Source organism: Cannabis sativa, chromosome 7 (genome assembly GCF_029168945.1).
Source record: "Cannabis sativa cultivar Pink pepper isolate KNU-18-1 chromosome 7, ASM2916894v1, whole genome shotgun sequence".
NCBI classification, from domain to species: domain Eukaryota; kingdom Viridiplantae; phylum Streptophyta; class Magnoliopsida; order Rosales; family Cannabaceae; genus Cannabis; species Cannabis sativa.
Genome location: NC_083607.1, coordinates 47,535,688 through 47,553,720, shown reverse-complemented (window position 1 = coordinate 47,553,720; position 18,033 = coordinate 47,535,688). Strand labels below are relative to the sequence as shown.

Here is an 18,033-nt window from a genome sequence, read left to right as displayed (position 1 = left end):
TTTTGGGGTGATAATATTTAGTATATTTGAGATTTATAAACTAAACTTTCTAAATGATATAAGTGGGCAAGTTTAACAAATCAGACTTTCACTAGAAGAACTTAACATGACTAAATTAAATTTTTAATGACTAAAGATTTGTGTTTTCAAGTGGATCATGTAGAACAACAGTACAAGGCAAACCAGAGAAAGAAAAGAACAGAGGAAAGAATGCAAAAGCTTGATTGTATTGAATGAGGACTTAGCCTTTATATACAGAGTACATACAGTAGGAATCAAGATGAAAACAAACTAACTACCTTAACAGAATTAACTGAAAATGTAACTAACTAACAGACATTAGTTAATACTGTTTACATCCCCCCTCAAACGAAAAGGGGTGGTAACCATTTTGAGTTTGGATTTAAGGTAGATAAACCTATCTTTAGACAAAGGCTTGGTGAGTAAGTCCGCGACTTGATCTATGCTTGGTACAAAACGAACAGAGAGGTGCTTGTCCAGAAGTTGATCCCTGACAAAATGTAAGTCAATTTCAATATGCTTAGAACGAGCATGGAAGACCGGATTTGCTGCAAGTGCAGCAGCACTCTGGTTATCCACCCAGATAACAGGGCATTGAGAACAAGTAATGTGCAGTTCAGAGAGCAATGAAACAATCCATTTAATTTCAGCTGCAGTGTTGGCTAAAGCACGAAATTCACTTTCAGTGCTGGACCTTACAACTACTTGTTGCTTTTTAGCAGACCAGCTAATCAAACTATCACCCAAATAGACCAGATATCCCCCAGCTGAACGTCGATCATCAATGCACGAGGCCCAGTCAGCATCAGAGTAACTGGTGACAGTGAGAGAAGTTGCTGGTTTGATCAATAGTCCCTCTGAGATGGTTCCTTTCAGATATCTTAACAAACGTTTACAAGCTTCCCAGTGAGAAGTTGTTGGAGCTTTCAGAAATTGACTTAATTTGTTAATGACAAAAGCTACATCAGGTCGTGTGAGTGTAAGATACTGAAGTGCACCAATGATACTTCGGTATAATGTTGGATCATCAAATAACTCTGCATCATTAAGTGATAATTTTGAAGAGCTGCTTATGGGAGTTGAACATATTTTAGCACCTTCCATGTGAACTCGTGACAAAAGATCCGAGATGTACTTTGTTTGGGACAAATACATTCCTTGAGTATCACGATGGATTTCAACACCTAGAAAGTAATGTACTTCTCCTAGATCTTTGAGAGAAAATTCTCTGTTAAGATCAGTGACTAACTGTGAAATGAGAGAGGTGTTGGGGCCTGTCACCAATATATCATCAACATACACGAGGAGAATGAGAAGAGTGTTACCACGGCCATAGACAAATAAGGATGTATCAGATTTTGAGCATTGAAAACCCCACTGAACTAGCCATGTTCGTAGTTTGTCATTCCAGGCTCGAGGGGCCTGTTTCAGGCCATAAAGAGCTTTATGGAGAAGACAGACATGGTCTGGTTTAGTTTCATCGACAAAACCTGGTGGCTGTTGCATAAACACAGTTTCAGACAAGGTGCCATTGAGGAATGCATTACTCACATCCAATTGAGTAACTTTCCAGTTTCCAGTGACAGCAAGAGTGAGTACAGTTCTAACTGTAACAGGTTTCACAACAGGTGAAAATGTTTCCTCGTAATCAATTCCAGGAGCTTGTAGATATCCTTTTGCTACAAGCCTGGATTTAAATCGATCTAGAGAACCATCGGCATTGAGCTTTATGCGATGTACCCATTTGTTCCCAATGATGTGCATGCCCTGTTGGTAAGGGACAAGTGTCCAAGTACCTGCCTTCTTCAATGCAAAGAACTCAGTTTGCATGGAGTTGAACCACTTCGGATCTTTAAGAGCAGCCTGCAGAGATCTAGGTTCAGATGGTAAGAGGGATTCAGGCAAGGGATGCTTTGTTGCTAAATAAGCTTTAGGTTTTACAATACTATAGACCTGGTGACCATAGGATGGGAATTTGTGATAGGTGGAGAGTCGACAGAAAGAGAACCTGGTAAATTTTGGACAATAGTTGTGTGAGAAGTACCTGTAGGTTGGGATTGTGTGTTATTTAATGGTGGTACTTGGGAGTCAGGTATAGACAGGGGATGGGAAGTAGGTGGTGTGTTGGATGGCTGATTTGGTAAAATCTCAGGAGGCTCAGACATAGCAGTGGGAACATGAGGTTCAACAGCAGGAGGAGCAACAACATTCGAAGTAGCAGCAACAGCACTCGAAGTAGCAGCAACAGCACTCGAAGTAGCAACAGGGACATTAGAACAAGTAGGAATAACACTTGAATTAGATGTGGAGAAAGTTGCAGTGGGAAAATACTGAGTGTTATGGTTAGAATGTACCTGAGTGTCTGTAGTGATGTGAGAATTGCCAGGATAGTGTTGTTCATTGAAAATGACATGCCTTGCAATGTAAATACGACCCTGGCTATTTTCACAAATATATCCTTTGTGAGCAGGGGAATAGCCAAGGAAGAGACATTGCTGTGATCTGAAGTCGAGTTTGTGGGAGTTGTATGGTCTGAGGTGAGGAAAGCAGGCACACCCGAAGCTCTTCAAGATTGCGTAGACAGGTTTGTCTTTAAATAGGCATTGGTATGGACTAATGCCTTGTAAAATGGGAGTAGGAAGTCTGTTGATTATGAATGTTGCAGAGTGAAAAGCATGCCACCAGTACTTCAGACTGAGATTGGCTTGTGCTAGCAAAGTTAGGCCAGTCTCTGTGATATGGCTGTGCTTCCTCTCTGCCCTCCCATTTTGTTGGTGAGTATGAGGGCAAGGGTGAGAAAATAATATCCCCTGATCAGCCAAGAATCGAGCAAATGGCTTGTATTCTCCACCACCATCAGCCTGTACACTTTTAATAGGCAAACCAAACTGTTTTTCTACCATGCTCTTAAAGGTAATGAATTTGTCAAATGCTTGAGATTTGGTTGTGAGTGGATAAATCCATGTAAAGCTACTGTAATCATCTAAAAAATGAATGTAATATCTGAATCCATCTTTAGATGGTTCATGGCTAGGACCCCATAGGTCAGTATGTATCAACTCTAAGGGTTGACTGGCTCGAAATTGAGATGCAGAAAAAGAGAGTCGATGACTCTTGCCTAGTTGACATGCACTGCAAAATTGAATGGTTTTTAGGGAACCTGTATGTGGAAGAGAAGGTAATAACTGTTGTAATGTAGATTGTGCAGGATGGCCTAATTTGCAGTGCCATAAGTTGATGTCAATAGGTGTGGAAACATGAAAAACACACTGGGGAGACAGAAAAGAGTAAGAGTCATTTTTATTTATGAAATTGGTATTACAATTGTTGTCTGAATAGGAACATTCAGACACATTATTACATTCAGTAGTACAATTGTATATGCTATGAGATCTATCATGAGTGGCTGTTTGACTGGGCAGATCAGATTTAGGCAAATGAGATGTATCACCAAGGAGGTATAGGCCATCTTTAAGTCTTCCCTTGAGAAGAACAGTTCCTGTTGTCTTGTCCTTGACAAAGCAGCAGTGTTTATGAAATTCAAAGAAAATGTCATTATCGTTAGTGAGTTTTGAAACACTAACTAGATTCTTTTTAATTCTGGGAACATTTAAAACTGAATGCATTTGTAAAGGGCAGCAAGGATTGAAAGAAGGAACAGACACAGATCCAATATGGGAAATGCAAAGTCTCTTACCATCTCCAATAGCTAAGGATTCAGCGCCATTAAAAGGGGTAGATGAGTCAAGATTTGCACTATCAAAAGTGACATGAGTGGTGGCCCCAGAGTCGACATACCATGAACTATCTTCACCAAAATCTTGGATCATAGTGGTGTTGTACGCCTGAGGATCACAGTCAAATTCAACATCAGTTAAAAAGGCACGATTTACAGATGTACCTGGTTTGGGGGTGGTCCAGTTCTTATCAAAACGGTAATGGCACACAGCAGCTGTATGGCCAATCCGCATGCACACTTGACAGACAATTCTTTGATTGGAGAATTTAGGAGGACCACGGCCACGACCAGTGAAAGAGGAATGGGGAATTGGATTGCCAGAATTTGTACTGGCAAATGGTCGAACACCTCCAGAACGACCATTTCCAAATGTTAAGTTGGCCTGCATTTTAGATGAAAGATCACTCATTGCTACATGATGCTCGATGCGACTTTCATGAGAGAGGAGAAGTGCTTGAACTTCTTCAATGGTTAGAGCATCGCTTCTTGATGTGATGCCAGAAACAACTGGATCAAATTCTGGACCGAGGCCATTAAGAACTTGTAAAACAAGATCTTGATCATCCACGGGTGAACCAGCTATGGCAAGAGAATCGGCAAGATTTTGAACTTTTTCAATGAACTCAGAGATGGAAAGGCCGCCTTTCTGGACATGGGAGAACTGACCTTTGAGCTGGAGGCGTCGAGCCTTTGTTTGAGAAGCAAACTTCTGTTCAAGCGCACGCCAGACAGAGTGAGAGGTTGTATAGTTTGCAACTGATGCAAGAATAGATTCGGACATCGAGGAAAAAAGCCAAGACAAGAGGAGTTGGTCTTTCTTGCGCCATTGAATGTAAGCAGGATTTGGAGTGTTGTCAACGAGATGTTGAGGTGGGGGAACTCCTGTGAACAAGATCTCGTCGAGATCGTGGCCGATGACAGTAGGGGTGACTTGAGATTTCCATGACAGGAAATTTGCACGATCAAGGCGAACCGTGAGGGAAGAAGACAATGAGTTCGAGAATGGATTCCAAGATCCATGTGCAGCGGAGTGTGTGGCAGGGGCCTGAGGATCGGAGGTTGACGATGACATGGTCTTGTGTCAAGACTCCTGATACCATGTAGAACAACAGTACAAGGCAAACCAGAGAAAGAAAAGAACAGAGGAAAGAATGCAAAAGCTTGATTGTATTGAATGAGGACTTAGCCTTTATATACAGAGTACATACAGTAGGAATCAAGATGAAAACAAACTAACTACCTTAACAGAATTAACTGAAAATGTAACTAACTAACAGACATTAGTTAATACTGTTTACAGATCATACTTTTTAAATTAAAATAGTGGTAATGTTAATTTTTTCCAACACTTGATTCCATTTTTTCTTCAAGTCTACTTTTTCAACTCAAACTCACATAACAAACACTCTATTAGGTGGCGTTTAGATGGAAAGAATGAAAACATAGTTAGAATAAGAACGACATTCCAATAATTTATCTCTAATTTAAAATGAAACCAAACAAGGGAATAGAACAAAAGTTGTTTCCTTTCTATTCCATCCTATCCCATTTCATTACCTCCAACCAAACACCACCTAAAAGATCTGCAAAAGAAAAGTACAACCCGAGTATCTGATAGGATTTTTTTCCCAATTAACTAATGTTTTCAATCGCATAAGTTCCTGATTATTAATTTATATTGCATTTATAAACTTCTGTAGCATGTTATAATGGGTTGAGACATCTTCATTGTTGTTAGTCTTAAATTTTTTAAGTTTTAATCATATTCAAGATGAAATGTAGATTTTTGAAAATACATGCTTATGACATCTTCAGTGTTATTAGTCTCAGATTGCCAACACCCAGTCTCATCAAATTGTCCCTTGAAATAACAGTTTAGAAAAGTAGTCCTACGTTTTTTTTTTTTTTTTGCCTCCAAATACTCACTCATCTTTAGATTCACTGGATGAAATCCAAGTTCCAAGGTCCTATTATCATAAATGAATTTTGTTTTAACAAGGATAAATTGTAGCAGAGCAGGAAAGACCAAATTTCATTACATTTATGTTGTCTCTTGTTAGATTTAGATTTTAATTGTTCATCTCATATACTACACTATTTTCCCCTATAAAGAATATACTGAGATTCAAAGTAAAAGCATTGCACATTTTAATATCCACCAGTTCTGCTCATCTTAACTGGGATATGATACATGGTATCACAGTACATAGTTGCTGAATACATCTTCATCTCTAGTCAGCTTTTCATGTTACTGATTTTTTATGCACCAAATTTTCATCTTGACAAACATTTAAGATAACATAAGATCACAAATCGGCTTTGTTATCGAATCCCATAACTTTAAAAACATGAAAACTATAAAAGCTCTATTTAATTCTTCTTTGTTCATAATTAATACATACATTTCCAAACATAATGATAAACCTTAGTTTCCATGTTCAAAATAGTTGATCACAACCCTGGCTGCTCATGTGTATTACCCCCGAATTCACCTAGGAGATGCTCAATTGTCTTTCTTGATATAACTTTATCGATTTCGAATGCTCTCATCTCCACCATAAGGCCTGCACAAAGGTTACGTGTTTACTTGATTCATGTCTCAGAAAATGCAATGTAGACATACAAATCTCAGACTAATAATTGTTTGTTATAATGTTTTCAGCTATTCACACAATGAGTCCAATTTTTTTTATGCTGTAGTTGGGAATGATTTTGTTTAGAAAAATTATATCCTTCATTACAAATTCATCTTATGATATAGCTTCTTCTCAAATAAGATTACAATATAATATCTGATAAATGTTCACCGATCAAAATTAGTTTATCAGATGTACATTTAAGAAGAAAAACTTGCCTGGTCTATGGAGATCTTTCAGAGGAAGAAGTGTCGCATTTGAGTTAAAGAAATTGAGCAGAGTCTTCATCAGCACAACAGACTCAGTAGAGACTAGAATCTCCCTCTAAAATACAATAAACATAGCTAGAAATGTCAAATTCTATGACTAGATCAGATATTGATCATATTTGAGATGTGAAGTTTTGATTTATGATACTCATGTTGTACATTGCATTATTGTTATTGCATATAAGTACAACACAAATTAGACAAGGTTACAAGTTTTGAATCATAATGATAATCATGTGGGTTATATTCTCTCACCTTGAAGTTCTTATTCGAATCATAATATCCAGAAACAATCATGAGAAGCCTAAGTTTCTCCAACTCTGAAATTTAAGTCAATTTGAAACAATTATTACAGGGACAACTAAACATAATCATGAAAAACAAATTCCAAAGGTTCATAACTTGCTTTTGGACTGAGGATTATGAAATGCTAAGTAGAAATATTGATGGATATCATGTGGTCATGAATTAGTATAGAACATTGAAAAGGTAACATGGCTATGAAAATCACTGATCAGGCCGATGAGTTTGACCACTTACGCTGAAAGTACTTAATTTGTTGTGGTGCAGCACTCTCATGGGAGAGAAGTTGTCCAATAGAAATTCCAATAGAACTCAGCCCATTGTTAGACATTCTTGAACCATAAGTGTCTTGTTTACCTGCTTTTATAATTTTATTTGTTTACGAAATTTCATGACAGTAAAAAGTGTTACATACCGGAGAGGAATAAATGAGATTGAAGGATGGCATGGCATGAATATTTTTTTTTGATTATTGAATAGTTATTCAAAGGTTGTGAAAAGTACAAACCTACTCTTGTCCATCTCTTGAAATCTTTGCGCAATATGTCAACCACTTTAAGCTCTGATACATCATGCTTCTTGTATTTCACTACAGACCATAGATAACACCTCCAAAAGGTGAGTCATGCATATAAATAAATAGCATGGTTACATTATTAGCTTTCATTAAAAACAGAGGAGTGAACAATGAAAGAAAGAGAGAATAGAGAGTGAATGAACCGAACTTGATCGAAATAAGTGTTGAATTGTTAAAGAGAATACAACACATTAATAATGAGCTAAAAATAAGAATAAGACTAATAGGCTCATAACAAACCATAACAGATCCATTAGCTACCCTTAACAAATTTCCAACTTGCTTAATCAGCCACCTAACTCACTTCCTTCTGTTAATAAAGATTGCATTCATATTAGATGGTAGAATACATACATAATTGATAGAGGCCATTATACCCAAGCCGACCTGCACCGTGGATTAGAAGTGAAGCCATGTACTTATCTTTGGAAGAACAAAGAGGTTTGGTTAGGTTCTCAGTGTCTGACAGGATTCCTGCTAACTGCAAGTATAAAAGAAAGCTAAAGATAAGTCCATGAAGAAAAAGATAGCTGTAAAATAACTAGTATTCCATAGTAAACTAAACATTAAGTCCTTGAATTTTTAGGAAGGAAGAACAAATATACTAAGAATTACACATATGACAGGAAAAATATTTGCTAGTATAGCTTACAAAGTTATACTATGCTTAGTAGCTCAATGCACCCTATGTATGCTTAAACAAAGTTAAATAGAAGAGAAATTGTGTCAAAGAAGAATATGAGCTCATAAACATAGCCAAGAATTCTTTCTTTGGTTGAAAGAACTGAAGGAAGTTACCAATAGCCTACTGAATCCTTTCCCAACCAAAGTTTCAGGTGAAGTCAGTGCAAACTTCTCAGCAACAATTGTGCAACATGAGCAATCCTGTTCCATTCATTGAGATATAAAATATAAAATATACAAAGGCATAAACTATCTCAGTATACTTACAAACTTAAGTATACATTATAATGATTGACTAGTTCAAGAAACAAAATTATGTACAAAAGAAGTGAAGAGTATCACAATGTCTTCAATACTAAGTGGAAGTATCCCTATAAAGTCAAATTCACATTGGAAGTTCACAAGAGAGTTTTCCTTCACATTTTAAAATGTTATTGTTTTTTTTTTATTTGCCATCATTTCAACTTCTTAGAAATATATAAATTCTTGGAATTCATTTGCTAAAAGGTGATTAGTATGAGAGTATAGAGTCAATCATGCACAAATGTGAATATCTGTGATCCTGTATGAAAATCATACAGAGCAAAGAAGAAAATTCCAAATCAAAAATAAAACTTAACAGTTCCACTTAAGTTGTATAATTTGGCTCATGAAAAAGAAAATTTTTTGGTCATCAGTTTGCCCACAAAATAATCAAAATGAATCTACCTATATTTATGAAAGTCAAAGTATAGAATTATGAAATAAACAGAAAGTAAACACAGCATGACATATACTCTATAGCATAATGTTGTACCTCAGTTTCAGTAACAACTTCAACCGAAGGATATGCAGGTTCACCCTGTCAAGAAAAAATGTATCATCTTTTAATAGGTTCTAGTTCAGATAAATCTACAAGTAACTCAAAATTTTAGTGCATTATTGTTGAATAGATCACCTTTCTGCAAGTTAAAATTTCAACTATTGCATCCTTCAGTGCCTGTTTTAGGAACAAAGACAGACAAGTTTATCATTTTCTACAACTACCTGCAAGTATTTTTTTTTTTTTTCAAAATGGGCTAATACCTCTTGTTTAGCAGGAAGCTTCTGACCATTTAACAAAACTAGCTTCAGGCTCCCAAATAGATCATAATAGGACAGGTCAACCTGATCACAAGTCCATAATTACATAACAGTATATAGTTGGAAAGTCATGTTCAAATTTTGTGCATGTATGTAATGTAGGGGTGTACATGAATGTATACACTACACTACACTACAGATAATAATAGCTATTTCTCCATGGAAACAAGGATGGAAAGGGAGCAGTTGGCTAATATGATAATTGGCATAATTTCAGATTGAAGACCAAAATGGCTAACTTGATTTCATACCAGGACTTGAAGAACTATCATATTAGCCATTTTGGTCAAAGAAAACTATACCATCAACAATGATCTAAAAATTAAGTGCATGTTTGACATCATAACTAAAAAACTAAAATTGTTTTTTAAAAACAATTTGGCTTGTTTGGCCTTATTTTTTAAAAACAGTTTTCTGAAAACAAAGTTACAAAAAACAAGAATTTTGAAAACAACAAAATGTTATTTTCTGTTCTAAAAACCAATTCACCTTTGGTCAATATTGTTTTTAAAAATCACTAACCAAACATGACTTGTGTTTTAAAAACTTCAAAAACTATTTTTTGTTCTCATTTCTAAAAACAATTTTTTAAAACAAAAAACAGAAAACAATACCAAACATGCTCTAAGATTTCTATGCAGCCAAATAGGACTCACCTCGTCTATAAAAGTTAACGATGTATGGTCCAATTGGCATGACTCAAACAGCCATTTAAGTTCAACACGAGCGTTTAATTCTTCCCTCTTCATGTTGATGACTGGCACAGTGCAGTATTCTTTCCTTTTCTGTGTTTCATTGAGGTAGAAGGCGTAAGCGACGGTCAAAGCAACAGAGCCAACATCTGTAAAAAGCAGAGTCAATAAGAACAAATATAAAGATTGCAATTGTTCAGAATGAGTATGATTCACTCGAAAAACATAAAACAACTTCAATTTTTTTATTGTTACTTAGCCTTATGCTTATGAATCCAAATCATTATTACCAGAGACATCTTGGGCAATTACAGCATGCAAGAATCTTCCAGGTACGCCAGCATTGACTTCAACCTTTCCAGCTCTTAGATATAAATTTAGTCTCTTAGCAGTTTCACACTGTTCGACAACTTCCATAATCGGTGAGATTCCATTGTAAAATGATGCTGCACATTGTGGAAGTTGAATACTTGATAGGTCCTCTTTTCTTTTGTTTACTAGATATGTTTTTTCAATTGGTTTTGAGGAACCATGTAAGGTTTGGTGATCTTCATATTTCTTAAGTGTTAAACCATGAAGCTCATTTATGGAATCTTGTAAACTTCTAAAACTGAATTCCAAATCTGATGTAGCTCTTGTAAACATAATTGGAGTTGTTTTGGAAACTTTCTTTGACTTCTCAAGAGTAGCTTGATTAAAAGGCTCAAAATTGGACTTTGTCATTGAATCTTCGAATGAGGATTCCATGGACGTTTCATTTGCATAAAAATCAAAATTTTCAATCTTTCCATGACCAATGTCTGAGATAGACCGTGGAACGTTGTGGTTGCCAGAACTTTTTGGGAAATCAAAGGTAAAATTCTGATCATTTTGTTTCAATAGACCCTTATAAAATGGATTCTCACGTTTACGAGTGAATGTTTCCTGTAAATAAAGTAAAAAAGAAAAATGCATAAAATGAAAAATACTAGATTGACCTCTAAAACACCTAACAAGCACTAAAACCTTCATTGTTAATGGTTGACATCTAAAGCATATCTCCTTTTGAAATAAGTATAACTTTGATAATGGTTGTTACTTGTTCCTTTCTCAGTTTAGTAACTCAGTAAGTATGATACAGCTTCCCCTAAGGATTTGGAAATGGAAAAAGTAACAAACATAGAGATACCTATGTTCAGTTATAATAAGCACATAGCACCACTTGTTGTGTGGTGTACTGTGCTCGCATCCGAATTCAAATTTCACCATAATTTCTCTTTGGAAGGGATTATACTTGGTTCTTTGGGAAGCTAGCTTGGTTGGTGCATTATCGATAACCCAATCAAGAAAAGATGACCCCTATAGTTGAGACCTATAGTTGAGACGTGGTCTAAGACTAAAGAGTTAGTGTTGGGGGCACAAAAATATTTAAACCAACTATGAATTCAGATGACAGATGCTATTTCTACTAGAAATGATTTCGGAGCTCCAATCCGTAGTGAAATAAAAGGCTACTATTGTAATGTTTTTGCTGAGCATCTTAGGATAATCCATTAATCCATACTTGTTCCATAACTTGCCAAGTTTTCCAATAACAGCAAATAAGATCTCATACATAATAAAGTTTTTTTATTTTTTTAAAAGGACATAGGCATATAGCATTTAAAAACCCACATTGGCCACCCTTAATTAATGAAGCTGGACAACGAGTCAAATATCTATAATCCAATTATAAAACATTACTTATACTACCAAATATTTTAATTTCTTTTTAAGTTTCTAAGGAAAAATGTCATATTAAAATTTTAGTAGTAAACCTATGTAAAAAATTACAATTAAAAGGTGATTATATAAATTTTTTTAATAAAGTCATAATAATGTATTTTTTTATATGATGAAAAAATTGTCTAAAATAATTGTATTAATTTTATTTTCGGTAAAATGTTACAACTGCTCCAACCTAAATAAAAGGAATGGTGGTTCTATTTATAGAAACTATATTGGTTAATATCATATCAAATATCAAAACATGAGACACTATTGAAATGTTATTCATTAGTAAATACGTAGTGTTGTTCTTCTTACCTGTTGCTCCCTAGCAAAACCACTTTGAGGACCCATGTTAGACAAATAAGGAGAGAATAATGGATTAGAAGAGAGTGATCATTATTCAGTGGCTTTATGATGAGCTTTTTATTAGAACGGCTGAGATGAAGAGTAAAACAATCAAACAAACAAACAAGGACAAGATCCTTGATGAGGTTCTTTGAGGAATCCGCCATTATAGTAAAATCCTTTTCTAAGATTTCTTGTTTTCCACTTTTCTGATTTGCCTAGGAATTTTATTTCTTGACTTTTGTGTTTGCTTTTTTCACAGGAAAATTATAGTAAATGAACTAAAATCAGATTATATTAGTAAATATTTTCATTTCAAAATTTATATTAAAATGATATTTTTAGATTATTTATTATTATTATTATTATTATTATTTTTACCACATAAAAAATTAATAATTTTTTTCATATTTTTTTTTAGAATTAAAAGCAAATTATTTAAAGATTATAGTATATCTATATTAGTTTTGTTAAAATATTTTTTATTTAAAAGTTATATGGTTTTTTTTTTTTTTAATTTTTATGAGTTGTTGGTATATAAATTTTGTTGTAAAATATATTTCTGTTTTGTTGTATAGTATATTATTATTCTTAGATGATATTTATTTTTTATTTTGCTATATATAATAGTGGTATATAATTTTATTAGCATAATATAAATATTTTAGTATATGTATATAATTTTATTGGCATGTTAGATATATTTAATTATTATTTTTATATATTTTAATTGTATGATATATATTTATTTTAAATAATATTTAATTAGATTTTATTTTATTATATACAATGGTACGTATATAATTTAATTGTCATAATATATATATATATATATATTTTAATTATGGTATATAATTTGGTTAGTATAATATATATATATTAGTAATATATATTTTTATTATTATTATTGTTAGTATATATATTTTGGTAAATATTATATATATTTTGTTGTACGATATATCATTTTTTTTAAATAATATTTAAGTTCTATTTTTATTGTACTTTTGTTGATATGATATATAATTTTATTAGCATCCTATATATTTTTATTTATTGTTATTATATATATATTGATTGTAAGGTATATATTTTTTGTTATATTGTATATAAGTTTTTTTGTATAGTATATCATTTTATTTTAGATCATGCATGTTTAATTTTAATTTTATTATATATAAAGGGGATATATAATTTTGTAAGTATGGTATAATTATTTTATAGTTGTATATAATTTTGTTTATATGGTATATATAATTTTTTTAAATAATATTATATTATTATTTTTTTTTTTTATTGTAGGTATATATATTTTGTTATATGGTATGTGGTTTTTGTTGTATATAATATATCCTTTATTTAAGATAATATTTAGTTTTTATTTTATTATATATAAATTTTTTGGTATGTATACATATTTTAATAGTGGTATGTATAATTTTATAACCATGATATATATATTGAGTATTAATTTAGTATTGTTATAATTTTCTTGAGGTATATTATTACTATGGTATATTAATTTTTCAGTAATACGATATATCAAATACTGTTGTATACATTTAATGACCTAATATATTTATTCGCTTTTGTTACAATATAAAAATATGCAATATTAAAAAAATTGTATAATTTAATTTAATTATTATATATATTTTTTTAAAAAATAAAATGTAGTAAACTTATTTTTATAATTTTTATTAGCTAATTCATTATATTTGGCTATTTTCTTAATTTTTTTTAAGAAGAATATTTACTAACTTAGTTTTCAAATTTAGAGTCATTTTATATTTTAACATTTTTATATGCTTTGGTTTGCACTTTTAGTTGGACTTGACCAATGGTTGGTCTGGTCCACACTCACTTTTAATCATACTTTTACAAAGAATGACAACCGTGTTATTGTATTATATTCGTGTTCGTATCATGAATGATTTTTTTTTTTCTTTTTCTTTTGAAAGATTCCAATCACACACAGAAAGGGAGGGACATAGCGTGCCCCTTGAAATAAACATGAAAAGCTTTATTACTCAAAGATCTACCATGACAGCTAAAACAAACAAAGAAGGTACAACCCCTTCTTCGAAATTACAATCAGGGTAAGAATGTGATGCTCTAGCAATTGCATGACCCAACATGTTTGCAGATCACTTAACAATAACAAGAGAAACATCGCTCAACTCAACCAATAGTTGTTTACAATCATGAATAATTAAACCAAAACAAAGTTTTAAAAAATTGAGCTTCAACTTGCTTGAACAATCAACAAACAATTAGACTCTAACGCCACCTTAGACCATCGATTCTGTGTAATCCAACTAAGAGCTTGCTTAACACCAAGAGCTTCTGCAACTTTAGGTGTCATAGTCCCTTCAATATACCAAATCTACATCTTAACAATACTACCACAATGATTTCGAGCTACACAACCATCCCATGCTGGTTCTATACTTCTAATAAAGTGACATCAATATTGACCTTAGTGCTATTCTCAACTGGTTTAACTCAAGACTCTCACCCATCACTTTGATGAGAAACTACTAAAGAGGCGACACTATCATTCTTGCGAGCCTTCCTCCATTGCTTAAGGAAAAGTCTAGTAAATGAAATAATTGCTGGTTTTGTGGTACTAAATCATGTTAGTAATGGAAGCATTTAATAGATTATCATTGTACCACACTTTAAAATCTCTATATGTACATATATTAAATTTGAAATTAAAAAAAGATGAAAGGAATCATTTATCTCTTGAAGCGTATCAAGGTATCCTTAAATCTTTTCATAAGTTGTATCATACAATGGCGATAATGAACTCACACCTTGATCTTCTAGATCTTCCACAACATACAAAGATTAGTGTGGGCTAATTAATTAGGATAAAACTAAATAATGAGTTCTTGGATTTTTCTCAACATATGAGCAAGAACTCTCTCAAAGTGAATAACGATGTGATTAACCCTTTTAGGTTTCCTAAATTACACACACACACACATATATATATTTATATATAGATTTATGATATATCCACTACTGAAAAAAGGGATTTCTCGACAGTTTAAAATAGTCAGGTATTGTATTGCCATTAGTATCTATGACCGATGCATATTTGACCATCACAAAAGTGAGTGGAATGTCAGTGGAAAATACTCAGTAATGAGGTTTACTGACAGTTAAAAAATGTCATCAATAGTAGGAAGAATTGCTGATGGTTTTGGATTATACTATAGTTGAAGGTGGCCAACAGTCCAAAACCATTAGCTATAGTATTATTGCCGACAATTTTGCATAATCACCTATCTGGAGGTGACCCTTTAAAATTGACGCTAAAAGGTTAAGAATATAAAATTAAAAAAAATCAAATATATTCGACCATTTCAAATCTAAGCCCAAAGAAATAACTACCATTTCTAATCAAAATAAACTAAAATATAATGTCACACAATACATAGAAACAACGTATTCAAAATAATCCTCAAATAATACACTAAAAATCACCACAAAATCTTCACAAAATAACTACGGATTTATAAAAAAAAAAAATCCCACAAATTTGAGACCACCTGCCTATGATGAGAGTCCGTCGGAGCTGAATCTGCAAAATAATAATAATAAATAAATAAATAAATAAAGAGAGAGAGAGAGAGAGAGAGAGAGAGAGAGAGAGAGAGAGAGAGAGAGAGAGAGAGAGAGAGAGAGAGAGAGAGAGAGAGAGAGAGAGAGAGAGAGAGAGAGATTGGAATAAATTAAATATAATATTTGAGATTTTTTGGGTTTTATATAGCACGAGAATAGTAAATAGGTAATAATTTTAAAATGTCAGCTATACTATAATCGACATTTTAAGACCGTCAGAGATTCCCTTTTAAAAGTGTCTCATTTCAATTTCATATGGGTTTTAAACCGTCGACTATTCTTAACGACTATTTAAAACCAACAGGTATTCTTGACTATAGCCATCGATTTTAAACACTCATTTCATTTTATTAGCAATGGTCCTCGAAAATACTGATTTTAGGACCGACAGGAATAATACCTATATATTGAGCTCAAATTTGGCCAAGCGACAGCGGAGTCGTATTTATTACTAATGCTACCACATGTACATAATAAGAATAGGAAAGTAAAAGAGACAAAATATTTTTATAGAGGTTCGACCCCCTTAGTTAGCGGATAATGACCTACTCCCCTTTTGGTTGTATTAATACCAGAGATAATATCACTAAGATCATAAGGGCTGTGGATTCTGAAGTTTATGGGCGTCACCGGCAATGATAGAGTGGCATGTGCCACATTCCAGTTCCAAGAAGACGCTCTAGTATGGTGGGACATGGTGTCCTTGACTCATGATGTCACTACAATGACCTAGGAAAAGTTCTAGGAATTACTCAATGCAAAATATTACAACGAGGCAGTCAGAAGCGTGAAAAGGAAAGAATTCACTCAGCTGACTCAGAAGGAAAATATGAGTGTTACTGAATACACAACTCAGTTTGACCACTTGGCAAGATTGGCCTCGAGAATCGTGTCAACTGATTTTAGTAAGAAAGAAAATTACCTAGACGGGTTGAACTCAAAGATAAGACATGCCTTAATGATTACTACTGATGACAACACCACCTATGTTGATATGGTGGCTAAGGCACTGCGAGCTGAGAGCACAGTGGAGTGCACCCAGGAATCTCGAGGGACTCAGGTTGTGTGTAATATCCCGATAAGCCTAATGGTAAATAATTAAGGTTTATATTTATATTATGGGTTAATTAGGTAATAAGTGGGATTATGATCCTACTAATCTATTTCAGCATAAAATTTAAATTTTGCTATAAGTGAGTAAATAAGCGTAATTTATAAATTACGGAGATTTATATAGCATGTGTGAATGTAATATGAGCTATATGTGGAATAAAAATATTTTCAGGTCCGACGACCCTGAAGATCTGATAAGTGGATAAATAAGTGTAATTTGTTAAGTACGGAGATTTATTTGAAATACGTGGATATAATATGAGTTATTTGTGAATTAAAAATATTTTCATATTCGGAGACCCTAGAGACCCGATTGGAGGCCAAAAATATCACAACGGTTTTAGTTAGAAATATTAATGGGATTATTGGGATAAGTTAATTTTAGAAATACTAGGGTATTTTAAGATACTCGAAGTTGGCCAAATACCCTAGAAATAAAGATTTATTAGTAGCTAAGAAATAATAAAATAACTATTAATAATAAATTTTTTATTAATATTATTATTATATTATTATATTATTATTATTGTTATTATTTTATTATTATTATATTATATATACGAAAAAACTTATCAGTTTTATATATATTATATGTTTTATAACATATCTGTACTTGAGGAACCAACGAACAAAACCCTCATTCTCTCCTTTTGACAAACATTCTATTTCTATGTTCATTTTTTTTTTATTTTCAACCCAAAAGCTAGCGATCTGAGCTCTGGTAGTAGCGGGATAACAAATCCTTGAAAAGGAAAAGCTTAAGGTATGGTTTAATTACGTTTTAAGCTAAAAACGATTGGTTTTATATAGGGGTTTTGTGAATTAGAAAAGTTATGGAGATTCTGACTTCGTAGAATTGTTCTTTGGTACCTATGGGACTAGTATCAATGTTTACTTGTTGAATTTGAGGTGATTTTGAGTTAGAAATCGAATTTTGAACTTTTTAAAGCTTAGTCTGAACGTTAATACAATTTTTCATTTAAGGGCTCGATTTTAATTTCTGTTATGCAAGAATGGTAATATTTATGATATATATACGCCCTGTGAAGTTTGGAGAGATTTGAATAAGTTTTGGTAGTGTTTCGGTGAGTGCAAAAATCAGGATTTTCGAGTTTTATACTTTTTTCCAAATTCCTAAGAGATCAGAAATTAT

The 18,033-nt window shown here is 32.9% G+C and overlaps 1 protein-coding gene across 3 annotated transcripts; it reads right to left on the bottom strand.

Annotated features, from left to right (window-relative positions):
* Positions 1-5,864: 5,864 nt before the first annotated feature.
* Positions 5,865-12,364, bottom strand: LOC115696500 (uncharacterized). Of its 3 annotated transcripts, XM_061118900.1 has the most exons (13): positions 12,108-12,364; positions 10,334-10,967; positions 10,008-10,192; positions 9,295-9,375; positions 9,167-9,208; positions 9,026-9,070; positions 8,344-8,430; positions 7,900-8,026; positions 7,477-7,557; positions 7,206-7,328; positions 6,921-6,985; positions 6,615-6,720; positions 5,866-6,324 (listed from the first exon to the last, which is right to left on the bottom strand). In XM_061118900.1, exons 1-13 carry the CDS (start codon positions 12,141-12,143, stop codon positions 6,212-6,214), a joined length of 1,725 nt encoding a protein of 574 aa, XP_060974883.1. In that variant the 5' UTR covers positions 12,144-12,364; the 3' UTR covers positions 5,866-6,211. The 3 variants fall into 3 exon arrangements, with proteins under 3 accessions (XP_060974882.1, XP_060974883.1, XP_030479260.2); XM_061118899.1 differs by lacking the exon at positions 12,108-12,364 and having other exon boundaries at positions 5,865-6,324; positions 10,334-11,225; XM_030623400.2 differs by lacking the exon at positions 12,108-12,364 and having other exon boundaries at positions 5,867-6,324; positions 7,206-7,325; positions 10,334-11,225.
* Positions 12,365-18,033: the final 5,669 nt, after the last annotated feature.

Coding starts and splice junctions, on each gene's coding strand:
- LOC115696500 (XM_061118899.1), bottom strand. CDS start 11,054: ATGAAGGTTTTAGTGCTTGTTAGGTGTTTTAGAGGTCAATCTAGTATT. Junction 10,193..10,333: donor AATTGCCCAAGATGTCTCTG/GTAATAATGATT, acceptor TGCTTTTTACAG/ATGTTGGCTCTGTTGCTTTG. Junction 8,027..8,343: donor AAGGATTCAGTAGGCTATTG/GTAACTTCCTTC, acceptor TTATACTTGCAG/TTAGCAGGAATCCTGTCAGA.